Genomic DNA, 27,311 nt, shown 5'->3' on the forward strand with positions numbered 1-27,311 from the left:
ACACTGTTGACCGTCCCCATGCTGTATAGATGAGAAGGAATATTTTCAGTATACAGTACTGTCATCTCTGCCTGACAGAAAAAGGAGCATGCATTCAGCAGAGATCGCACGCCTGCCGTCGACCTTTAGCTACTGAGGATACAAAGACCAAACATCCTGAAGATGTGAAACACACTCAGCTACAAAACAAAGCCCACTCCTCTACAAAAGCTATGAAAAAAACTGTCCAACAGAGGGAGAAAGCAGAAGGAAGGATTGCATGTAACCTCATGCAAGACTGTTTTCAGGAATACTACCCAAGGTTAAGTAATAAATACAAACAGTGTCAAATCAATGATCAAATCAATGAAAACTGTAGTATTCATGTACCTGCATGCAGTCAGTTCCACAACAGAGCTGCTGTGCTTTTGCTGCTGCTTTGTACTTAACCAGCATTTCTATTTAAGTTTCACTAACTTGCATGTTCCTGTCTAACGCCAGTGAAGAGGGTTCAATTGATTTCCACATTTAAAAAAAAAAAACCTCTGAAGCAGCAGAACAAAGGGAGAACTGGCAAACATGAGATCTATTTCCTTTTGAAGGCCTTGTGGTGAAGTATTTATCATTTCACTGAGATGGATGAAAGGAGCCTTTTAATAGCGGGAACAAATTGTTATTAGAATCCTTCATTGGTTGCTAAGACACAATGAGCGCACGTTTACAGTGAAACAGGAAGCAAGCCGTTGTACATCAAGAGACATTACACCTCCTTCCAGTCAGCGTCGTCCTTTGTTTCACTCACCGTCCCACTTATCGTTTCTCATTACAGCCCTGTAAGAATAACACACACTGACATTAATGGGATTATTTCTGTCAGGAAATAACATTTGGAAGAAATCATTTAACTAGGAAAGTCAGGACACTAACAAAATGTCAGAAATCTTCACATTCTGTTTCATTTGAAAAGACACCAATACTTACTGCAATCTCACTTCATACGGTTGGTGGCAAATTAATTCACCATTAAATTATAACCAGTTTGTGTGAAACTTAAGAGGATGATGATAAAGATAAAAGCGACTCCAGCATTAATTATCAAGCCACAGCTTTTTTTTTTTTTTTTTTTTTTTTTTTTAAATGACTCATCCTGAGTGAGACACCAATTTATCCAAACCCATTTTAATGCAAATCCTGCAGTTTCTGTTTTACAGCAGCTTTTCACTGAAACTGGGATGTAATGGGCCAACTGATGTGATCATTGGAGATGTGGGTGCATTAAAAGTGGCCAAAAAAAGAAAAGCTACTTAATCATCAAAAGCTAAAAACAAAAAAAGCAGGACTTTCATTTCAAGCACAAAAACTGCAACACAGATGAAAACATCTTCCCATTTTTCTTGCACATTTAGTATAAAACCAGTAGTTTTAAAGAAACACATGTGCAATGACATCTAATCTGACATCTGTCTGCATCCTGTCTGATGATGAATCTTGTCTCATCTCTTCCTCCGTCACTTTCTCTTTCTTTCTTGTTTCCTCTGATAATGTCCTCTCGCATCAGCTGAGTCAATCATTATGCTCTTTCAAAAAACAGCTGATGTGTTGACACCCCGTTACTGAGATATAACAAGCAAAGCAAAGCTGTCACGTGACGCTCCGGGCTGGAAATAAGAAGTTGTGAAATGCAGTTTGCCAGCCTGGGGATGCTGCAGGACAACAGCATCTCTGCAGTTATGAATGTTAGTGCTCCATAGGGCTGGGCGATATGATAATATATATTGTTTGGACAATAGAAATGTCTATTTTTTCGCATGAGGTTCTATCGCTTACGCCACAATAAGGTGCTTTAGTGCAATATTTTACATCAAGAAGCGCTTTACTGCATGCATGCTGCAATATATAAACAACCACGGAGAAAGACGGTAGCAGACGTGTTTCAGACCAGGATAATTTGCTAAAAATTGACCAACCAACCCAAACTGATGAGCTTGTTCCTAAAAGAGGGGAAATTTCTGTCTCACTGATGCTGTTTGGATATAAAAAGACTGATGTGGAACCGACAATAGACTAGCTCACAGTCCCAACAACAAACTCCGACACAACTGATTTTATCACCTGTGCAAGAATCAGGATAAAGAATACAGAATAAAGAATAGATTCAACGAGCAAAAGCTGCAAAAGCAGCGTCAAGTGGAGGCGAAAGTGTTCATAATAAACTCCAGACACAAGCGCTAGAACAAGCTTTCCATAGTTCCCCCAGGTGGAAGGAGATCACTGCTGCCGTTGCCAAGCACATCTGACACATAACTGATGACTGACACAAAATTACACAAACAGTTTGATATTGTTATGGGGATAAAAAATTAGCTATATCGGGATATGAACTTTTGGTCATATCGCCCAGCCCTAGTGCACCATAAATAATTTAAGTGCAACTATTAAAAAAAAGAATCAAAGAGCTATTTAGTGATTTTTAACGCTTGATAGTTACAAATACAATGTTATAGATTAAGCTAAACCATGTCAAAAGGTACAAGAATGTCCAATTAAAGTAGCGATTAATCCTGATATTAAACTTTTTTGGTGCCACTCGTTTGACGTTATTCCTGCATGATTACACAACAATAGCTTCAAATAGCTGAACTACACTATCTGGGTGCTCTTTAATATAACAGGATGCATTTTATTCTGTAATATTATTTGCCTGCATGACAAACATCTTGAACTGAAAATTTACTCCAGGTCTTTCAGATGATCCACATATAATAATGGTTGACAAGCTACAGACAAGTGCAGCTTGCAGACAGAGTTCAACAACAACCACCTTTTAACATGCTTTCTAATTTCATTCCCGCTACCAGACATGACCCCTGAAACAACTGACTAAAATGACAGTGGAGTGGAAATGGTTGTGCGTCTGTAAACTGTATCCATGAACTCTCCAACATGTTCATCTGCCTCTTTCTCATGGTCGACTTCATGTTGTAGCTGACCTTGTCACCCAACATCTGTCTTATTCAACTCTCCCTAAATTCCAGTATGGACTGAATCTGTCTTCCCCTGCGCTCTGCTCCAAGGATCCGGGTGTTTACTCATGAGGATAAGAGTAGTGCAAAGTCTCACAGCTTAAACAGCTATGGGACTTGAAATGTTATTTCATGACAGTAGAGAAGCCAAATGACACTTGACAATGACTGTTCCTTTAAAAATAAAAGGCAGATTTTTTTTTTTTTAGCTTGAACTTTGTTTGCCATCTCTTGGGAATTCAGTTTCCTGTGTTGACAAGATAAAAAATAAACAGCAGTGTTTTCCTTTTCCAATTTCATACAATTATCCATGTTAAGATTTATTATCTCCAGCATTGGAAAGAAGTAAAACATGTATTATTTTCCCACCAACAAAGTGCTTTTTTATCCTGCAGAGGGCCTTGGAGACTTACTGTATGCATTCCACATGAGCTGCTGCACAGAGAGGTCTCAGATCAGCAAAAAAGCCGTTATATATTGGTCTTGATGCACAACTGGGACATCTGCCATGAAAAATACTGGATGACAATGAGTAATGGAGGATCCAAAAGAAACCTACAGAGCTGCACGACTGTGGCCATGAGGTTTGATAGTAAACACTGATAACTGCGACTTAAGTTTCATGTGTTTTGCGAGTATTTAATGTGAAATAAAACAAAAACAAAAATCTCTGACCAAACACTTAACATTCAGCCTTTACTTCTAAATCCAATAAGCAGCTTCGACTTTCCATCTCTTACCTTTACTCCATTCGAAGACGAACGTTGACCAGCAGTCAATTTCCGACCAAAAGACATTTTGTTTAGGCTCAGTGCTCACAGACAACGTAGATTAAACCCAGACATACACATGTATAAAAGGCCAGCTGCAAAGAAAAGTCAAAAATCAGCCACAGCTCGATGACAGAGAGCCCAACGTCGAAGTGAAAAGAGTCTTAACTAGATTGTGTTAATCCTCTTAGCCTCAAAGAACAAACCGACACGGGATGTTCCTCTAATCACCCTGCTTGCTTAAACACACGGTTGCTTATTTAGGGGCCCAACACACGGCTGGGACGACTGAACAGTGGGAGTTAAACATTGTCAAACAGAAGCAAACAGAAGCACCGTGGTTGTCCTTCCAGGTTCAGGGAACAGCTCCTCGCAGAAAAGATCAATGCGGAGTGTTACTGTATGTCACACTGTCAGAGGGACAGACTGGCCCTTAGTGGATAAGTATTAGTCTTTATATTAGTCTTGAGGGACAGCTCTGCAGCACTGTATTCTTCCACTGGTACTGCACAGAGAATGACGTAAGACAGATGTTTATTATGAAAATAGTCAAAATGAAAATCAGTGCCTGGCCGCTGAGTCATTGTTTGTTAATACTATGAGTAAACCCCAGCCAAACCTAACCTAAGGAACAGCTCACTTCGTTTCTTCGCTAGTCCATTCTTGTCCTGAAGATGCCTCTAAAAAAAATTCAGTTTATGGAAACTTTTAAAAAGAAGACCGTAGGCAGCTTGTGTCTAATAGACAGTAAAGTATAAAAAGACAATTATGAAACTTTCTGGGTGTTGAACAAGGCTTTTCTTGTAGAACGTAATGCAGCTGTAAACAGGGGCCGACCTGTAGGCGAAAAGTTCCACTAATATTTTAATTTAACAATGAATTGCTTTGATAGTCTTGAACAGCCTCAAGCTGTACAGGCGATTTTATTTCACAAATCTATTGCACAAGATGCACCAAGAGGCCACAACAGACCCTAAATGACCTAAAACTGTTCACTAAATAACCAATACAAGAAAAGACAAGGCAACAAGCTAAAAATTTACTTTTGTTTTTGACTTTTGACCAAAATCCAACATTTCTGGCCAGCAAATTTAACACGTTTGTTGTTTTTTTTTTTTACTTAATAAACAAAGTGAACAGCTGCTTGTTTTAAACTTCGCAAAGGATCCATCGTTTCAGAGCAGAGACAACGTCAAGCAACTGAGACATAATTCATATAGACATAGAATAAAACCTAATTTTTCTCCTCATGATTTGGTTTCAGGATATTTTAACATACTAACTGTAAACTTGCAAGAAAAGAAAGCAAAAAGCCTGTAAAAAAAAAAAAAAAAAAAAACTCACCTCTAAAAGCAGAAAACACTTACAACAAAGAAATCTGTTCATATCCACGTTCCAAGACAAATGATTTCATCACTGCACTGAACAACCTTCTTCCTTTCTATTGTGCAAGAAGAACATGCAGTTCTTCTTACAGACTTACAACTTTCAGTCATGATGATTCAACTGAAGCAACTGAACCTAATTCCTCCTCTTTGCTCCACTCCTCCTCTTTGTAAATAGTAAGGATTTCTTACTGAAAAGGGAAACAAGTGATCTAAATAGGCCCAAAAGCCTCCAGCTGAAGGGCTTAAAGTAGCACTTTATCTCTGCAAAATGCTGGGGTAAGACCACAGGAGAGGATATTGAGACAAAGATTTACTATTCTAACAAAGTGGAGAAGTTTGGTAGGCAGGTCTGTGCAGTACAAATACACACAAACTAGTAGTCTGACATGACTTGAAAGGGCCATTTAAAAGGAAAAAAACTGAATTAGGGTAGATATGTATCAATTTAATTAGGGATGCACCGATACTGATACCATTATTGGCTCAATACCAAGCGTGTGTACTCGTACTTGGTATTAATAAAAGTGTACCAATACCACAACCGAAACACACAGATGTGTTTGATGACATGCTTCAGACACATCTTAAGAGAAATAAATGCCTTGAATGTTAAAATGTGACAATTTTTGTTACACTAAATTTTAGTGTAACACATCTAGCTTTAAGTGACTAAAATCTCGATCTTTGTTTCAAAACCACACATTTATAGTTGTATTTAGGTAAAATCTACCAAATCAGAATAAAACTTGTTGAAATTGTTAGATCTTTAATGTTATATTTGTATTGGTGAGGTATCTTCAGAAAGGATGGGTCATTTATTACAACATAATTAAATCTTACACAGTTTTAACAGCAATAATAACCATAGTCACAATAATATTCACACAAACAGATTTGGTATCGGTAAATATATCTGTATCGGCAGATATTCAAATTTCAGATATAGATATCGGATCAGAACTCCCAAAAAATGGATCGGCGCATCTCTAAATTTAATAGGTGTTTGGTTTGATAGGTGCATGTCTTTAGAAAGGTAAAAATTTAAGGAGTGACAAATTAAAAGAAAAACTGAAAATGATTTTCATAGTGACATAAAAACCCAAACAAATGACACTGAACAACTTGTCAGTTCATCATGCGATACACAGAAAAACATGTTTGCTCATTTCTGCAAGATAGAAACTTCTATAAACTTCTTCTCTCTTGACTGATAAATTATTTAAAATCACCAGAATAAGTTCAGGAGGCATCAGTAACGTTTGGAGATAACTGTTTAGTAGAACAGAGTGACACTGTACACAGACGCGAGGGTGTGATGTTTGTTTTAATGGATTAGGGATATAAAATCACCTCCACACCTGCCTGAATATCTTCCATCCTCCGTTTATTACCCTTTCATTTATTCCTGTTATCACTGAGACATTTTTTAAAACCACAGCAGTAACTGTGAGCGGAACAAGCTTAAGCTGAATGAACTTCTTTCCACAGAAAAAAGGGAGTCATGCAACCAAAAAAATGGCAGCTAATTCAACAAAGTCCCGTAACTTTGTTTTTTTCCTGCAGTAAAGTCAAAACGATGTTTGCCAAGAGCCTCGTCTGGCACATGGTTGGTCTGAACAAACTCATTACTCACTGCAGAGAAGTGTGCCAGTCTGTTCACAGGGAACAGCCAGGAAGACTAATCTCTGTGTGAGACATGTTTGTTTTCTTCTTTTAACAGCCATCTAACGTTATAAATTGCACTTTTAGGGAAGTTGTTTTTGTTTGACCAGTGCAATTGTGTTGTAAAATGACTCGGCTCTGCCATACAGAGCATCATTCAGTCCAACAAATGTGCAGACATGGACAAATATGGAGTTAAGTCAGCTGCCTGCAGGGTGATGGGTGGAGTTTAAAGGGGTAAATCTGTTCAACAAATTCACTTTCGTTAAAGTAAATTGTAAAGGATTGACAAGAAGGGAAGTCTTATTACCTGCTGAAGATCTGACTTAGATTCAGCTCTTCACAGCAGGTTTAAAGGAAAACACACACAAACACACACCTAGCATAATGATGACATGAAGTGTCATCATATTTTAAGCTAGCATGAAACTCATAAGCAAACAGTTGCTTGTTTACTTATTCAGCAGTTACATAACAAGCTTGTTTTTATCCCAAAAGCACAATTTTTCAGGTTTTTAAACCATTGGCGCTGACTTTTAACACTTTCCTACAACCAGTAGTAGCACGCCAACCATCAGGGCTTCAAAGGGCTAAAAAAAAATAAAAAACCTTACAACTGGAGGAGCTACAACATGAAGGACTGGCATTACACTGCACCCTGCAGACTACTGGACAAGGCTGATGATCACAGCTTTCTAGGATAATGATATCATGGATGTCAGCACACAGCACGACTTGAAGAGCCCAAACCGTTGTGCAGACTGGTTAAAGGGATGGATCCCTTTTGTCTGCACATTACCGTTATCTGCATCAGAGCATCTAGAAAAGATGCTGCAATTAGTAAAACATTTGTTTATGTGAAGGATTAGGTAAAACGGGCCTCAAGTAGCACAGCCAGTTGCAAGTTGTCAAAGATTTCTTGAGTTTAAGATGTACATAAATTAGCATTCGAGCTCATGGGAGAGTTTTGCTTTAAAATAAATCATGATGTTTGAAAATACTTTTTGTGTGTGATTTCAATAGTTTTAGGAGGAAAAACTGCTTCCAAATTACTAAATACAAAGTGATTTTACATCTTTTATATCTCATAAGTTCTCATAAAAAAGGGAGGGGCAACACACACACCTTTCTGTTCTTGGATGTGACGTGTTTTTACAGATGCGCACGCGGTTGCCTTTACATGCAAAATCTTGTAATGCTTGAGGCAGTAAGCATAGTCAGCAACATCTTTTAGTCACCGAGTGATTTCTGTGTGCATGTTTGAGCTGGGCGATGTGGCCTAAATATTATGTCTATGCATTTCTAGACATACTAAAGATGCAAAAATATCTCCCTGTTTTTTTGTTTTTTTTTTCTTAACATCTATAATCTACAATAGCGGTGTTGGCCCTTGACATCTAATGCTTTAGTTCTCATCTGTGCTCACCTGCTGCAACTGCAAGCATTTCCTTAAAATCCCATTTATTTGTATTTTGCTTTATTATATCATTAATCAGAAACTGCAGTGATTAAATGAGTGAGTGAAAGGTGAACTGTGAAGACTACATTAACCAGCAGGCCTTGATTCTTGAGGTGCAATTTCATTCAATAAAAACCACTGGGTGTGGACTATAAAAAGAAGTTATTGGGATCAAATGTGCAAAATAACATTTATAAAGCGATAACAGACATGAAGATTAATCTTACTGTTATCCACTGTTGCAGAGAACTTATGACTGTGTTTATCAATACTTAGTATAAAATTTAGCCAGGGTTCCATTTAGTGTGGAGTTTCTGTGTCACCACAAGTAACGCAAGGATGCAAACCAGATGGCTGAACAATGAGCTTAAACCTGCAGTTTCAGGGAAAAGTACTGAGCATCTTGGTAACCACACATCACGTGTGTATTTTAACAGAGCTGATACGGGCACAACATGACGCATCTAACCCGACTGCTGAGGAAGCCACTCCGTTTATGTTGGTGCCCACTGTGGGTCGAAGATAATCCACCTTACTGTTGCACAAACATCTGCAGTTTTTAAATCAACACAAAGTAAAACCGTGAAGAACAAGAAGAGCTCCTCCAAGCATATTCCATCTCACTAGCTTCATATGTTGTTCCAACTGGGACATCTGCCCAGCTCTGCTCTACACTGCTGATTCTTTGTGCATTATCATTCCTGAAAACCTTCAAAATTGACTTAATTTATGCTTTGAGTCCAAGGATGTTACAGAAACACATTGGTGAAAATTGTAACAACTGGGAGCCGAATTAGTTGAAAGCGGTTTTTGATGATCCTCTGAAGGGAAAACATCTGTCTCTACTACAGCAACATAGGCAAAAAGAAAACAAAAGCAAAAAGAAAAAATATATTTAAGCAGAAAGCAAGTGGAAACACCCAAACTGCTGTCACGGCACAGCAGGTAGCAGCGAGAAGGAAAGGAAGACAGGATTTATGATGATGAGGGGGATATAAAAGCTGCAGGACATAAAAAAAAAAAAAGCCAAATGATTAACAGATGCTTTTATGGAAAAACAGTGTCAAGATAGTTATAATAGACATTAAATGCATGTTGTGTGCATGTGTGTTTAAGTTTTATACTTGGATGTGTAAAGACTTGTTTTTGATGTGTACAACTGTTCTCATGTAAATCATTTTGAGCTACTTTATAAATTAAATGTATGGTGATTTGATCAGAATCTGTACAAAACACTTAAAGACAAGGAAAGTCTAAATCATTTGAAACTCATCAGGAGAGTTTTATTAATGCTAACTTTACAGGTGTGTCCATAAAATTTACATGTCTTCACTTAAATAATTCTATACTAATAAAATGCAGATGCAACAGACTGTTGCCATTTTTAATATAGAAATAATAGATTTTTAATTTAAGACTGAACAACTTTTCAGAGATGTCAATTGTGCAATTAAGCATAAATACAACAAATAAACAAGAAGAACTCGTTTCAGAGGAGTTGCATTCCACAGCCGAGTGGCTTTTAATCATGCTTTTAGCGTGTCAGGGGACGTTTTCAAGTGGGACTTCATTAGAGAGGAAGAAAAAAGAAAAATGGCCGTAACTTCTCATGTTAGTCATAAAAATCTTCTATTCCAAAACCTGTTTTAATGACATTTTTCTCCATTTGCTCCTTCGTTTTTTATTTAATTTTAGGAGCTTTGCTTTAAATAACTTTGATTAAGTTAAAAAGTCAAAACATCTGAGAACTGCTGGGGTTACTTTCTCTTTAAGCTTGTTCCATGTTACAACAAAGACTAATATAGAAAAATGGAAACGTAAAATGCATCTCAGTACCTTGTCCTCCTACATTGCCATATTGCTGCCACATGTATACAAAGGTCAAAGTACAGTTCATGGGCAAAAAAAAAAAAAGACGACAGTGAAGAAATTTAAAGACTGCAGAAGCTTTTTATGAGACATTTAACGAGTAAGCATTTCAGAAATGAAATAATGCAAAAAGAAATAGAATGTGGCTCCAAAAACAACTTTATTAAAAAGAAGCAAAATGACAAAGGTTAAAAACAAGAAAAAAAACTTACTGGTGTGGGTTTTCTCAGAAGGAAATCCTTCCGTTTGTTGCTAAACAGTACGTTTAATCTTGTTTCCACTGCCAGCTTGACCTCTAGATATCAGTAGTTTCGGTAAATTTGAGCAAAGTTAAAAAGAAAAACCTTTAATATAGAAATAAGTGCACTTCTAAGATGTGTGTGTAAAATAAAACAAAAAAAAGGGGGTTAACCGAAATGACTAATCACATATATTTAAAAGCAACAATGGCATAAAAAAAAAGAAAAGAGCAACTTAGTGAGTTTGCAGACACAACTAACAGCAAAACCGTTTCAGGACACTTCACAGAGTGAGTAAGCTGAGCAGGGCTGCAGAATATCAGGACAGCATTTGATATTAAACTCCGATGTTCGGAAAACCATCCGACAACTGTTGCTGAATGCATTCATTTGAATTGGAAATATGTCAGCTAAATTTGCATGACTGACATGTGTGGTTACAATAGAGGCTTTTTGTTGTTGTGTTTTGCTTTTTTTAATGCTGAATTTATTTTAAAAAAAATAAATAAAAAATTTAAATAGTTTGTGGAAATCTTATCAGTTTAAATAAAGCTTACAATAACAGCTTTGCAGATCTAAATGAAACCAATAAGAGACCAAAAACCTTCAACTGCAAAAAAGGGACATAAAAACCAGTTAATATAAAATATAATTTAAAAAAAAAAAAAACATGCAAATAATGATATAATAGTAGAAAATCAAGTGTAACCTCTTCTACAAGACATCTCATGTGTAAAAGGGATGACCAGTGACAGCCCATATGCAGTGAACCAAAACCTGCTTACTAATCTTGTTTCTGATATCTTTAACTGCATTAAAGAAAGGATTATGCACAGGATAATCTGTAGATAGCATTCTCTATCACCCTCCCCAGAACTCCAGACAGATTTATTTGTCGGGAATGGACAAAGCTGCAAAGCACGCAGAGATTTAAAAAGATCGGCACCAAATATAGTAGAAAAAGTCCATGAAGCTCCACCGTACGGAGAATCTCCTCACTGCAAACAGACTTAGCACTAAGTCTGGAAAATGAGTGGTAACCGAGCCAGTCGGTGTGGAGAAGTGATGTCATGCGTTCTCATAAGACTTTCCTTTTTTAACTCTTTGGGTCGAAGACACAAAGTCAAAGGTCAAGGTTCCCTGACTGACCCTGCGGCGATACCCATCTGCGTTGCGGGGTTTTGGCCGGTAATATGTCTGTTTAGTTTAGAGCAACAGGTCCGGTTACATTCCATCTTCTGTGGTCAGCACAAGTAAGGTCACTGGTTTTAAATAAATGTCAAACTGGTATTTCAAAGACGCAGGGAAAAAAGGGCACAGGGTTCGTTCCACTAAAGTCCAAAATAAAGACGCTTTGTTTGTTATCTCTGTTAATAGTAATAATAAAAGTAATGCCTGCATCTAAAATTCCTATAATATTACAACTGATTAACTTTTTTCAACTATAAAAATATTTCTGCGTCATTCTAAAAGAAGAAATGAATCATGCTGAAAACGTAATAAGAGATCTGTGAGTTCTTGCCCCTTGTGTGTTGTATCTCAGCACTATTAAGGTGATGGACTGTCAAAATGTCATTCAGCCAAACCAAATTAGTCAAGCAGCTCTGTTGGCAAACATGACACCACCCAGGGGTTTCATCCGAGTGTGTTGAAGAGCCTGCTAAGCAGTGAAACGCCGGCTTATAAGTCCGATAAACACAAGGATGGGTATCAGTTAGATTAGCTGCATTCCACTTTGTCATCGCACTAAATGCAACTTAGCGTTTTAGCTGCAGGTCACAGGTTACTGCACAGCTTTAAGAAACAATGTTTTATAAAGCTGTGAGGCAAAATATTCAAATTACAGCATGATGAGGCAAAAGCTGTCACGTAACAGCAGGGAAACACTGCAATACTTTCAACACTTCTCCCTGCTTATCTTATAGTCAGCTGCACAAAGCCCAAAGTCATTCTGCCCTTTAAGAAAAGATTTGAAAAGGTCAGATGTGAAATTTAGATGCACTTATGGGGCAGCATTATGCACATTAAAGCCAGTCAAACCAGTCTGTAAAGTGTTTAACATGTGAAAAGGCTGAGACTCAAAATGGATCTTCCTCATTTTCCCCATCTGTTTCCTGAGTAAAAATCACAATAGCAGTGCTCTCTGAAGGATTGCATCTCACCAACTCGGTTTTGCTCGCATTTAACCACCATTTTCTCATGTAGACGACTACAAGCTTGTTTAGACGATAATTACCACTGGTATGATTTCCTGAATCCAGCAAGATTCCTTGTAAAAAATGTTTTGAAAATATTCAAATTACAGCCCAGTGAAAGACTTAAAGACCATTTTGTGATGCAGGTATGCAGAAAACATCTCCAAACGAATGAATCCTGCTTTAACAAATAGTCCTTTTAACAGAGAAATTGGGTTGTTCCACATTCCAAAGAATGTGCAACAACAGCTGTGCAACAACTTAAAGAGAAGAACCACAGGTACTTCTTCCACATCAAGACTCTGGTGCCTTAAATACCTCCAGAGTTATAATTATAATTACATAACATTTTAAAATGTCTGACAGAAACGGACTGCCAGAGCCAAGAAGCTCAGTGTTGATGGGATGTGTGATGAGCAGGAGCTGTAATAGAAGCATGATTTGGCTGCTGACTTCATGGCAACCTGATGAAACATGTCAGCTGAGGCAGGGTGCTTGTCTTCAAATGTTTTTACTGCAAAACCCATAAACTAGCTGTTTTCAGAGGCGTTTTGCACAAATAAGTTCAGTTTAGTCTTCTTTAATCTATTATTTTCCTGAGAAACGTCCTTAAAAAGCAACTTTTTTTTTTTTTTTTTTTTTTTTAATGATCTCTTTAATTAAAGAGGTGTTTGTGTGGGTGTGTGTTTACCCTCTCGTCTTCTTCATCGTCTTCAGAATCGTCCTCTGGAGTTTCCTTGCCATATTCTGCATTTCCTCCGTCCTCTCCTTCATTCACACTTTCAAAGTCCAACCCGCGACCATCATGTCCAGCTTCGTAAACTTTAATATCCACGGCGGCCGTCACTTCTTCCCCCTCGGACATTGTTTGTGAGCCGGACGACAGACTCTCGCCGCTTCCAGACACCAAAACCCTTTTCTGCTCCATAGCGTCTTTTCTTTCTCTTATTTTACTTACCTGCCAGCGCACCTGCTCGCTTCATTTTGGCAGGAGGGAGCCGCGTGCCACTTTTTCTGTTCCTCTTTCATCAGTAAAAGTCGAAACAAAGTCTCGACACTGACGCCCAAAGTTATTGGCGGTATTTGGAGTACGTGTTCTACGCCAAAGCCCGCTCACAGCCGGGCTCGCCGCCTGAGCTGCAAGTTGTCTCCTGTTAGACTGAGTCGTTCATGACTTTCCCAGCTGCGCGAGCCCATGCTGTCACTGCCCTTCATATCTCACGTCTACAGCCTGCTGCGGCCCCCGACGTAAGCCACGCCCACACGCTGCGAGGGCTGACCAATCAGATCGCAGCAGATGGAACAGAACCTTGTTTGTTTTTTTTAAGCTTTCTATGAATATTTTAGCATGTTTTTTTGTTTTTTTTTTTTTTTTTTTTTTGTTAAGTCCTCTCTTAGTTCTTCTCTTGATTTTTTTTCGCAGTTCAGTTTTTTTGTTATCTCACTCTTTCTGTCTTTATCGCTCGAACACACACACGCCCACAGTGAAAGAGCGAGAGAGAGCGAGAGAGAGAGAGAGAGAGAGAGAGAGAGAGAGCAGGCGCTTTTCCTCTTAACTCATCTGCAAACCAGTGACCTCATACTTTCACTTAAAGGTGGAGTATGTAAGATTTTCAATATTTTCAAAATAAATTAACTAAAAAAATAACTACAATCATAATTAGATAGTTTTTAAACATGTAGGTTCCAGTCTGTTCATATTTGATGCGTTATTAAATTATAATTTTAATTAATGACAAAGACCCTTCTTGAATGTTTTCTGACCAGTAAAAAAAAGTGCTTTTTTTCCACCAGTAGGGTGTGTATAAGCCTATTTATTACAGAGCAGCTCCGAGCTACAGCTCACAAGCGATTCCTGCCCTCATTGGAGCTGGCAAGGAGGAGGGGTGAGGGGTGAGTTTTGTTCATTACTGCAAACCTGTGGTCGTTTGTGGAGGTAGCAGTTTTGTGGTTTTGCTCACAACCTGGCGTTTGCCACCTGGTGGTGGAAAGAATCGCCTTGAAATCTTGCATACTCTGCCTTTAAACTCTTCTTCTATCTATTTTCACAACTAACTCAAAACTCTGTGCATGTTGTTTCCTTTGCATACTGGGTCGTTTTATTTTACTGTATTTAGACTCAGACTTTATTTAATCCCAGAGTGTAGAAATAAACTTGTTCCAGCAGCTTTTACTGTGGAATAAAGTGCAGAAAGCAACAGAAAAAAAGACATTTACACCAGTGTTGTGAAATCTTGGGGTATTGTTCTTTTCTAAAGGAATGTGGAAAGCGCTATACATTTCCATATCAAACAGGCAGATTTTTACAAGGATGTTTGGTAAAATACTCATAATTTTGAGATAACAGGATCCAAAATTTGCCTATAGTTGTCAAAATATATACTTTACTATGCTTTTTATTTTATTTATGGCTTCCTGCATTTAATCACTAGATGAGTCAGCTTTTATTAACCTGGACTCTGTGCTTGACACTTGGGTGGCAGGCATCTGACAGGGCTTGTCCCTGGCTCTCTTATCCTGTGATATTTAATCCTGGTCCTCGGGGACCACTTCCCTGGTCTACTGTTGAAGTATGGACACCAGTAAAAACCTGCAGGACAGTGGGCCCCGAGGACCAGGAGTTAGAAACACTATCATAACCTATGTTAGGTAAGTGATCTGGTTTGCTATACCATCTTCTGCATGTGTGTGTGTCTATGTTTGTTCCAGCTTGCCAGGTGCTCCTGATGATTGTCAGCTTTGTTTTCTTATAAAGGCCATAAAAAAATTTCATTACGTTTCTTCAAAGGAGCCACTGGTTACTGGCTTTTTCGTTCAGTCTACTGTTGTTTTCTTACTTCTACATATTTGTTTGACAGGACACAGCAGCCAGACCTTCATTTTCTGTTGCTATGGCGCTGAACAGAACGAGGTTGACAGACAGAGGGAGAAAACTGTTAAAAAAACACGTGTAAAAAATGAGAAGTTACTGTTTATATTTGTACATTTGATTGTTTCTTGGAGAGTGTAGGAAGAACTTCTTGTACTCTAATTTTACTTAAATATAACGAGAAACAGTTTTTGTTTTTAAAGCATCTTAAAGTATCAAAATTAAAAGTACCCACTGAACATAATCACAAATTTTAAAGATGCATTCTGATTTTAGATAGTTTTGTTTAGCACCATAGACCAGTATTACAGTTGCCTGAACAAGCTTTATGATCCAAGCCAGAAACAGCACCTCCTGCCTTTAGACCCTTGAATAAGCAATGATTAAAAGCTCATAAGGAGGAAACGAACAAATGAACCATTACATGTACATTTGAGTAAATATTAGTTGTGCTAAGAAAAACAAAAATAGTAAAATCCCAGCAAAGAGCATTAGAAAGTACTATCAATAACTATGTGCTGTTAATACAGTCCAACATGGAGACGTGGAAACAGGACACCCCAAAGAAGTGCAGTTGCTCTCTTTATGTGCTCAGGATTACCACAAACTGCATGACTTAGAGTCCAAACAGACTACGCCTAAGAGAACAAACACATTTTTATATTATGATTTATTGTAAAAGAAATCCTGTAAACCGCAAAATACTCTGCATGATGTTCCCATGGGCAAAGCATGAAAGTAAAAGTGAACTAAACTTTATCTTTCCTGAGGGAACATACGTGTTGAGCTTTTACAAAAAGACAAAAAAAGAAACATCAAACCAACAGGTAACATGTGACTGATAGGTGACCTGTAGTACATATGGAACTGCTGTAATAATCATAAAAACCTAGCAGCTAGTATAAACATGTTAGTTGTCTTTAAACTCTTTAAGACTGTCTGAACTCTTCCTGGTTGCAGAAGTTTGTATTCAGATGAGTTTACATGTTGAAGGTCTGTGATGATTCCATATGCACTCATATTCTTTTGATATCTTTTTTTATTATCGTGTAATGTAGATGTTTTGGGGCAAGAAGCTCATACAGCCTGCCCAAGCAAAGAGCTTCTACGGGTCATAGGCGTTACATGAGTACCTATCTAAGACTGCATGGACACAGGGCAGAAAAGTGTACCCATGCTCAGGCATAACAACCAAATGGTCTCACAGGCTTTAACAGCCAGGAAAACAAACCTGATCTGCTACCGGACCCTTTCTTTACTTGTGTTGAATTCATATGTGCTGTTGCTGTTTGCATGAGTTATTTTCTATTTCTGTTCAGTCAAACTCACCTCACTTAATTAAGAAGTCCTCCGTGACTTGGTTTTGCAGAAATCTTTACCCATATCTGAACAAATCATAGACTGTATATAAAAAGATACACAGATATCTTATTATTATTGTTATTATCAACATATCTTTCATATACAGTCTATGGAACAAAGCGGAACAGCTGTGTAGCAGCTGCAGAGCAGTTCATTGCCACTAGAGGACACACTTGCACTAATATCTGCAACGACTGCATAGAGCTGGATGTCAAACATACAGAACGTGAACTGGTCTGTTGTAAACATGCACTCAGCATCACTGGTTTGGAGTTTGTTTGTTTTTTTTCTCCTAAGATCATTTACAGGTCATGAACAAATCTGAATGCAAGCTTTAAGGTTAGCAATTAGACAACTTCCTTCCTCTCACCCATGGCTCTGTTTCACAAGCCTAATGTAGTTTCACCTGTCTGATCTGAAATTTTATTCTATTTTAACGTGTTCTATAAATAAGAATTCAACATCAACCAAAAAATAAAGCCTTAAAGTGCAGTGAAACATCGTAGATATGCTCAAGTTAGCCTCATATTCTATGATTATTTGAACTTAATCATGCAAAACATGCACAAACATGATGTTTAGTTGATTTCTTTTGTCTTACAAGAACTGTGCAAGTTCCACAGGTATGTTTTATCATCATAGTCTCACACCCACTAAAGAAAAGCTCAAAGTATACCATACACATGCATGCTTTAACCATCTTTAAGCACACTGAATGCCAGCTGCTTCACATTCAGTCACTGTTAATGCTGAGCTCCACATGCAATGAGCTCTACCAGACTTCTGTGTCTTTACAAGCCTCATCTAAAACGTTATGTCACAGTACACTGAGCTCCACAGAGTGAACACAGATGTGAGAGCTGTGTTATGCTCTGTCAGCTCTTGATCTAGCGTTAACACTGAAGCACATCAGCAGCAGGGGGAAGTGTTGACATCCAGATAGATCTGGTATAAATAGCCAGCCGGTGTGAAAGCTGACCATTTTTAGCAACACTACCATCAGGATGAGCACATGTATGTGTTAATAGTTAGGATATGAGCATCTCCTGAGTTGGAGTCTGTATGTACGGGACCCAACTGTCCAGGTTATGCTCTTTGCTCTTATAGTTATGGGTAGTCTAGCCATCCATTACTTATGTAGCAAACCCTCGCTCTATTTCTCTAATGTATTCATGTATAAATATAAGACAATATTGCCATCTCTAACTTATGTCTCCTTTTTCCATAGGTCTTCCTGATTAAGTGCAGTTGTACATGTTGTTCTGTCTTTCCTGTCCTCTCCACCTCAACCAGTCGAGGCAGATGGCTGCCCTCCCTGAGCCGGGTTCTGCCGGAGGTTTTCTTCCTGTTAAAGGGGAGTTTTTTCCTTCCCACTGTCGCCGCGTGCAGCTCAGGATGGGAGATTGGATCCAAGTCATGACTCGATGCAATCAGTTGGTTTTTATTATAGGATATGTATGAATTGGCTTGAAATGATATGTATGTAGAGTGCCCTGTGACAACATTGTTGTGAAGTGGCGCTGTACGAATAAAGCTGAATTGAAAAGTGGACTGAGCAGTTTGCCTTGCCCCCAACGTGTTTTTTTTTTTTTTAGCTGCCTTGCACCTAAATAAAACTGAAACCATGACATGCATTAAAATTATAATGAAAAACACTAAAATGATATAAACATGGGTGCAAGGCAAACTGCTCAGTCCATATGCAGCCTGGCAGCACCTGAGCAAGTGTAGCCTGTAGCATAAGAATACACAGTGGCTGCCGACACTAACCTGCAACTGCAAAAGCCGCAAGAGTTGCTCTACCTGTTTATTTCAGAGGGAATTATTTTAGCAAGATCTGTGGTGGATTTCCATGAAAATTTCCTGCAGATATGTTTGTTTTCTAAAGCATAATAATGGACAACTGTCATGTTTTTCCAAGAGAAAGATTTTTTTTAGGTTAAAAAATAATCTTTCCATTATTTGTGTATTCTGTTAAGATATAATTGACATTATTTATCCCCCAAAGGGCAAACAGACATGACAGCAGCAGGTGTCAGTAAAGAAAATGAAATAAAAACAACGCAAACATAATAGCAGGTAGATAAAAATAAAATATAGCAAAATAAATAAATATTTGAACACATATAAGTGCATGATGTATCATAATTGGAATATCTGTAATGCAAAAGCAATATGGAAACAACACCCAAGAATTTCAACACTTGAAAGAAATGCTTTAAAACAAGAAATACCATTAAATAAATTAAACAGACATAATATAAATTCATCATTTTAAAATTATTTTAAAATATTAAATTAAAGATTAATATATGATTAGTAAAGCATTTTAAATGGAAAAAGAAGAAAATATATGTAAAAGTAATGTGATAAATGAAATATAACAGAATGTGCAATCTTCTGCATCAAACCAGTAAAATATAGAAATAAAATATCATCACCACTAAGAGTAGCAGCATCATCATGACATCTGATAGGCCACAACAATCATGTGATACAGTAGGAATGCACTGTAAATTGGCTTCATATGCAATTTATTGCCTAAAACTCATAGAAATGAAAAGAAATAGCATGTTTTATATCAGTAGAGTGGTATCGCAATACTCAAAAGTAACAAATCCAATATTTTGACTGGCAGTTTGTGCTGTATTTACTCCAGAGTATGGATACGCCCATCCTTACCCACCCCTACCCAATGCCTTTATGTTGTTACATTTTCACATTTTCAACCTGCTTCTTTCAAATGGCCCGCCTTATGAGGAAAGCCAGGCGTCTTTTTGACCTCTGCTGTTTGAGTCTCTGTGCAAAATGACAAAAAAAAAAAAAAAAAAAAAAAAAAAAAAAGCCAAATATCAAGATATCTCATAGAAAATGTGTGAAAACCATTTAGATACAATATTCTTAAAACTGCCCAATCAAGCATTGATCTTAGCAGAATATAACTACTTCTGGTGTAAATGCACAGCATTAATTACTGGGTTTTTCAAGGGAAAGAGTGGGAAAAAAGACATCGCTGAAGATAAAGAACAGTTGAAAACACGTCGGAAAGGAACCGATGTTCTCAGAATAATTCATGGAAATGTTTTTAAATCCAGTCAGAGCAATCACAGAGCAGCTACTGCTATTATAATCAAACAGTTTTGTAAAAACGTAGAACTAGTATAACTTTTTGGGATGAATTTAAAACAAAGCATTGAATGAATAATAATCACCTGGCTGTGGGGCAATGTGAAAAGCCCAAAGGTGTCGGCGGGGGCCTCAAAGTTAAACAACACAAGACCTAAAGGATTCAGATCAAAGCAAGACAGTCAGAGAGGAACTCACATAGCATTTCACAACTGAGTCAAATCACTTTGCAGATCTTTGACCGATAAGAATTAAGGTGGGGAAATTTACGTTTGACAAACACGAGTAGGCAGGCACTACTCGGAAATTAGTTTGCTGTGACGGAGATCTTAAAATATTGGGGTTTTTTTATAATATGATGAAGATAAAAAGATGAGAAAGTGCCTGGAGTGTGTTTATTTTTAGCTAGAATGACACTAAATTCTTTCACTGCAGCTCATGTAGAAACAGAGAGCCGCAGCTTCACGTTTTGCCCCACAAGGTGGAAAAAACTGACGTTGAAAGTTCAGATTTTCACCATGATAAACAACTTTAATGATTCTTTTTTGTTTTTTCAAAGCCTGCTATCTAAAGTCAGTGAGGTGTGAAGCTGAACTTCCTGTGTGTTTACAGTTGAGTACAGAGGGAGGAACCTGCATAAAAAAATACACGAAACTCTCTTTTTCCTAGTTTCTCCTACTTAAAAACAACATACAACACATAAAACCACTCATGCATGCCCATATTTGAGCAGCCTGCTTTCAGCTCCTTCCTTCTGTTGCTCACCAAGCAACCAAACAGTCTCCCAGCTTCACCAGTAGACACAAAAACCCCATGCAAACATGACTACAGAGACAAAACTGAAATCATTTCTTGTAAAGATTCAGATTGTAATGAATCTAAAGCAGCTTTTAGTCTAAAAGAAGCTTAATAAATTTGGATTTTTTTTTTCCTCGCAAGGAACTTCTTATTGTTGCTGTGATTTTCTTAAAAATTAGCTGATTTTTTCCCCAGTTTTTAGCAAATCCAAACCTTCACCGCAGGATAACCATTTAACATGGATCTAAGTTAGATCTAGGAGAAGAGTCCCTGTCCATGCACAGAGATGAAAATCGCGTCTGAACATTAGGATGACCTGGTGTGGACAGATGGATCCGGCATGGGAAGGCAGCCTCAACATAAGAGAAGTTTGTTCCAAACTAAACACTAAAAACTTCATCTCAGCAGAAAAACCTGATAGCCGCTGTGCAGCACGGTGGTGGAAGTGTTATGGTTTGGGGTTGCATTGCTGCCACACCAGTTTAGATACAATGTCTGCAATATGTCAACAAGTGCATGAAAATAAAGTAGGTCATCTGTCTGAAAGCTGAAGGGGAACTGGAAGGGAACTGTTTTTTAGCAGCTCTTTTCAAACCCCTTCAGGGGTTTTTTCTTTTCTTTTTTCAGTAACTGCAAATAAATATAACATGATTTAGGATAAACCTCAGTCTTCCACAGAGAGTTAAAATGCTGATGTCGCCATGCAAGAGTTAATAATCACCAATTCTTAGTCTGTTACCTGGAGATGGACAAACTACTGGAATATTTTCTCAAACTTTCTTACTGGGAGACCTAAACAGAGGCTACATGACTGCACAGAAGTTGTCTTTTGCTGCACTAAAACTGTAATTTTATTGGAACAGAGAAGCAGCTGCACAATGCTTTCAAACAAACCATGACTGAAGAATGAAACCTTAACTGGACATGAACGAGGAGCCATCCGATAACGTTGTAGATGAGCTAGCTGCCCTACAAGGAGAGTGAGCCACCTTTAAAATACTACCCAGAGTTCAGATTTTTTTCATAAAAATAATTTTTAAAAAAAGTTACCATGAAATTAAGGCAAATTGTTCTCAGAGATACATCTGTTATTTTCCTAAGTGATTCAAAATAAAACTTTATCTTTTTTACAAACTGATTCACTGAAAAGGTTTTCAATAATGTGTCAAAATCTTCTTTGAACAGTTTTCACTGCCTAAAATGTACTTTTTATATCTGCTGAGGTTTTGTTGGTATTGAACCAAATCTGTTCATTATTGGTAAAACATAGAGTAATCCATGGACTTCCTTTGTGCAATAACTTCAGAGAAATAAAAGTTGTATCATTTAATCACCACAGAGGAATTTGCTTTAGTGAAGTGAAGCTCTGAAATCAGAGCTGAAGTTACTGTAATGAAATGATAAATGATGTGATACAAAAGTAACTAAATCACACGCAGCTCTGTTGCTGTAAATGAGAAAGTGCAGCTAATTTTCAGCTTTTGTTTTCTATAAACACCCCAGCTGCCCTGAAACGCATCGAACAGCATGGCCAGGAAACTTCTAAAGAAAATTTTAAAATGCATGAAATTTTCTGAGAATTTGTGAATAAATTTATGACTGACTGACTTCTAAAACACTGCTCTGCTCCCTGTCATGGTTCAAAACACTTTTCTGTCTCAGCAGCAGGGAAAAAAGGCAAAAATAGAGCTGAATCTTTTGAGTCATTGCGCGTAAACGTGGCTGTTTCACCAGTTTCATCAAAATAAACAACAAACTCACTGAACATGTTTATTTTAGCTTCTCATCTGGAAAAGTCACAACTGTAAAAAGTGCTCCAGTCAACATCTGGACAGCTTTTATTTGAATTTTCATCTAATTGAAGCAAAAACAATATTAGTTGTAGCTGGGCTTTTGTAAAATTTTGTTTCCACCTTTTAAAATTTGATCTAAAATTAAAAAGGGTTTAAATTGGTAAAAACCTGAAACATCTACAGTAAAATCCTTGCATGTTTTATTTACTTTAATAAACAAATTAATCAGGATGTCGACACACACACACACACACACACGGCAAACTAACCAAACAATTTGCTTAAAACCCGCAGGAAGCTGAAGATGACTAAAGTTAGTTTTTCTTTCTGAATAAAACAGCTAAACTCAGACTTTCACTGCAGAGATGATGTTTCCACACCGCTGCTGCTTCCTGAAACCATCAAGTCTTCTCTCCCAGTACAAGTTCTCTGACTGGAAAAGATTTATGGCCAAAATAAGTGATTTATATGAAAATTAAATTCTTTGAAAGCAAAATAAGAGTGAAAAGCTTCTGAAATGACACGACAGCAAGTCATTCTTCTTCTGCTTTTGAGTCACAGCGAAGCTTTCAGTAGCTCCAAAAAGAAGAAGAAGAAGAAAAAGCTCCTTAAATAAAAAGCTTATTCAGATGCGTGACTAGTTTGGTTGTCCTTGCTTGCAGGCATCCTTCTGCACATCACACTTACTTTACTGTGTTATGAAGTTCAGCCACTTTATGTTGAGCTCTATTTGTGGAAAGAAGAAGTAAAAACTCAGAGGTTATTTCTGCCAGCTACCGTTTCTTGTCAGGCTGTGTGGCAAAATGCATCTCCACCCATGTAGGCTGAGCCCAAGACTCCAGAAAAGCATTTCCTTCTCGCTGAGCAGCTACAGTGCGCATCCTGGCTGTGAAAAGCAGGTTGTGGGTGTGAGATTACCTCAAACACATTGTCTTGGTTTCAGACTTTCAGGCAGCCGTAGGAGACATGTCGAGCTGTGGAGTTTGGCAGGGATTATTTCATCTAAAACGCTCATTTAGAAGCATCTCACGTCTTCTAATCTTCAGTAAGTCCTTTAAACCACTCTTCCAATGTTTGCTTTGTGCTCATCACAGATAAAAAAAAAAAAAGTCACTTTTTGCTTTTATATCTATTTGTTTTCAGAGTTAAACTCATTTTTCATTATTTTTTGTTCACATTCAAGGTCTCATACTGGCCTCCTGTATCACCCCACATTTGCAAGCTGCTGGAGGTAAGATTACACTGTTATACTGCTCTGTGCTGCCACAGTTTTATGCTTGTTTCTCTCAAAGATAGCTTCAGTCTCATTGGAAGTTTTGCCAGTGACTTGTGGTAAAAAAAAAAAAAAGGTGACACATAACTTCTCAGCATGCTGATCTCCTTTCTTGCAATGCGTTCCAGTGAGCTGCAAGTCAAGGAACATTTCTGCAGAGTACAGCCACTGTGGGATTCGCCCTGGTAATGAAAACATCTGAATCATCGCGTCTGCAGACAGATTAAAGGCAGGGTTTGGTTTATCTTCTTGACTTTCGCCGTTTGACAGATGGAGTCCATGGTTTAAACTGTTTCGGTAAGTATAAATCACCCGATAAGAGCAGCTGCACATGGAAACCTGGAGACAACGCATCGGGGACGAAGTACACAGTCATCCTACAGCAGCAGTAGGCAGCACCTTCTGTTATCCTCTGTCTGTGTTGTTATTGTTTTCATCAGTAACATCTGCTTCTTCCTTACTATTTACAGGAGCAAAAACCACTGCAAAATGTACGACAGCATCCCTACATTTACTGGAGAGATCACATTTTATCGTCATTACAACCTGACTGTGATGGTTTTTGAAAATCCTGAATCAACAAGCTGCTCAAAAGCAACTTTCAGAGCTTCACCGCAGAGCCTGTGTGAGTCCAGAGAGCCTGATTTCACCGCTGTCTCCACAATCAACCTGGAACAGATCCAAAGACCAAGGGGATGATTCTTGTTTATGCTTTTCAGGGCGTTGTGGTCCTCCTGGTGATGTGTACATCAGTCGCCACTCTGGAGGACTAAATGTGAATGTAAACTGGAAGGAAGACGCAACGCTCATCAACAACTTCACAGTCAGATATAAACAGCTGGATGACGACTCCTGGACTGAGGTCAGCATATAATGCTTGCTTAACATGGTATGAAGTTGCAAAACAGTGTCGAAAAAGTTCTGGTAACACTTTACAATAATGGTACAAATGTACTTAAGTAAAGTGTAACTCATGATGAACTAATGCATTAATTAATGAAGACTTTATCATGAATTACTGTTGCTCCTCATGAACTAATGATGATCTCAGTAATGATTCATGTGATTACTTGACCCCTAACTGATCATCAATTGATGAACATTAGTTTATTGTTAATTCATCAGTTTGTTTACAAATTTGCTTGTTTAGATACAAATATATCATTTATTTACCTGCTACTTTTTTTTTTTCAATTTTATTTAATGCAAGACACACTGAACATGGACATGTAAAAGCACTTGGAGTGACTATTAGGGTTTTTAAATCACTGCATTAATGGTGCTTGTATATATGGAAATGTTTTTATATCAAATACAGAGCTGCTTTTGAAATAAAAAAAAAAAACAACAACAAATAAATAAACCTACAATCAACCTTTATTAATAGTCACTGAAAGAGCTTTTCACATATCCATGTCCACCCAAGTGAACTTCTTTTAGTGTTTCTTACATAAAATAAAAATGAAAGAAAAATATCAGTAGCAGGGAATTTAAAGATATATTTCTATCCCAACTGACAAATATGTCAACATATTGATGAATTAACAGTGAACTAATGTTCATCAAGTAGGGGTCACTTAATCACATGAATCATCATTAGTTCATGATGAGCAACAGGAATTCATGATAAAGTCTTCATTAATTAATGCATTAGTTCATTATGAGTTACACATTACATGACTATATCATTTGTACCATTATTGTAAAGTGTTACCAAAGTTTTGTGTAACATTTCAGTCTGGCCCAAAGGTTAGTAGTATAACCTACACCCGGCAATAAGATCCTAAAAGTACCAAAAAGATGCTAAATAACATAGTTAGGTTTATATAGAAGTATCAGGATCATAATAGTAAACTGTTTCATGAATAGTTGTATACTTTTCTCCCTTTAGATCCTGCAGCTGCAAAAAATCAGCACATGCAACTGCAAATAAGTGCATGCAAAAACGTCAATGAACTGATAATTATGAATTAATTCATCTTAACCCTTTAAGGTCCTGGTCTACCATTTGGTAGAGGTAAATTTTCAGTGACTATGATGAATTTCTTTATAAAGTTATGGAAATAAACCTGCTTGAGCCATCTCTACCATTTGTTTAGGTATATAAAACCCAAAGGAAGGGTTTGTTTTAACACTACTCTTTCAACTTTTGGCCATTTCATTACTTTCATGTGATTATTAACCATGTGCTGGAAACATTTATTCTGATTATTCTGACTAGACAAAAGGAAAATAGCAAAGAAACATTTTTCTTCTGCCTTACTGTGAACTTTGAAGGCTTAAGAACATGATAAAAAAAAAAAAAAAAAAAGACTCATTGCAGTGTAGTCTTCCACTGATGTAATGCCTTGTCTTCCAGAATGTGTTATATACACAAACAGTCATAAATTAAGTATTTAATTATGAGTAATTGTTATTTTGATTTCTCTCTACATGAAGGTTGAATCCCAGAATGGAAAGACATGTTGGGTGGAGAATGTAAACTCCTCACTGGTCTACGTTGTGCAGATCCGATGTGTAACCAGTAAGAAGTGCTCTCAGTGCCCCTGGAGTAAACTTTACACCATCCCATCAGGTAAGAGCTTCACTTTACTGAAGTCAGAAATAAGGCTTAAACTCTATTAGATATTACAATAAGGGAAAACATATTTAGAAGTTAATTATATAGTAAAAGATCTCATCTTTCAGAGCTCACTATGCAGCCGGTTATTGTGGACTTCAAAGACACCAATGATAAGATGCTAAAAGGCCGCCGGCTGATTTCTCTCACCTGGAAGGTTTGTTTGTCTCTTTTTTTTTGTTTTTTTTGTTTTTTTTACTTAATCAAAGTCTTTCCTCAAATTTTATTTCACACAAATGCATGCCACGCCTGATGTCATAGTGATAAAGCAATCTCTTTTATTAGTATGCACCTAAAGAGTTGTATGATGGCTTCCGTGTGAGCGTTGGAAAGGTGTCAGGAGAGGAGCCGCGCGCGGCGATGAACATCTCTCAGCCTGAGATCCAGCTCATTCTCTCATCTTCAGCTTATCAGCTCAACATCAGCGCCTACAACAACGCAAGCGTCTCGCCGGCTGTGAGCCACACGATACCACAACGTGAAGACATGCCAGGCCTGTGCTCATTTTTATCTTCACTTCTGGTTTTTTGATTTGTTGAATCAGTTCCAGCAAAGCTGAAAAATGTCCAAAACAGAATGCAGTGATTTGCAAATTTTCCTCTTAAACAACAAATCATGCAGTTTGTTGCAGATTGAAAAGCATGAAAAGCTGTAACATCTCAGTTTTTTGGGGGGGGGATTTTTTGGGGGAAATTGGGGTTACACTACTCTCAGTCAGAGCTGAGCTGTTGGTTTTGGGTTTTAAGTTTTGCATGTTTCATATCCACAGATGTGGAAAATGGGAGGCTAAATGTTACGGTTCATGATAATTCATCTTTTACCATCTCCTGGAAAGACGACATGACGAAAAAGTACATCTGCTACTCTGTGGAGTGGAAGAAAAAGG

At 37.6% G+C, this 27,311-nt stretch overlaps 1 protein-coding gene across 3 annotated transcripts in view; it reads right to left on the reverse strand.

Annotated features, from left to right (window-relative positions):
• mast4 (microtubule associated serine/threonine kinase family member 4) overlaps positions 1–13,759 on the reverse strand; it is a 126,633-nt gene extending 112,874 nt beyond the window's left edge. For all 3 annotated transcript variants that reach the window (XM_079256724.1, XM_079256723.1, XM_079256722.1), the window contains exon 1: positions 13,276–13,759. In XM_079256724.1, coding sequence (XP_079112850.1) covers positions 13,276–13,512 — 237 coding nt within the window. In that variant the 5' untranslated portion in view covers positions 13,513–13,759. The remainder of the gene's footprint in view (positions 1–13,275) is intronic.
• Positions 13,760–27,311: the final 13,552 nt, after the last annotated feature.

The sequence above is a fragment of the Telmatherina bonti genome, assembly GCF_933228915.1.
Source record: "Telmatherina bonti genome assembly, chromosome: 17".
NCBI classification, from domain to species: domain Eukaryota; kingdom Metazoa; phylum Chordata; class Actinopteri; order Atheriniformes; family Telmatherinidae; genus Telmatherina; species Telmatherina bonti.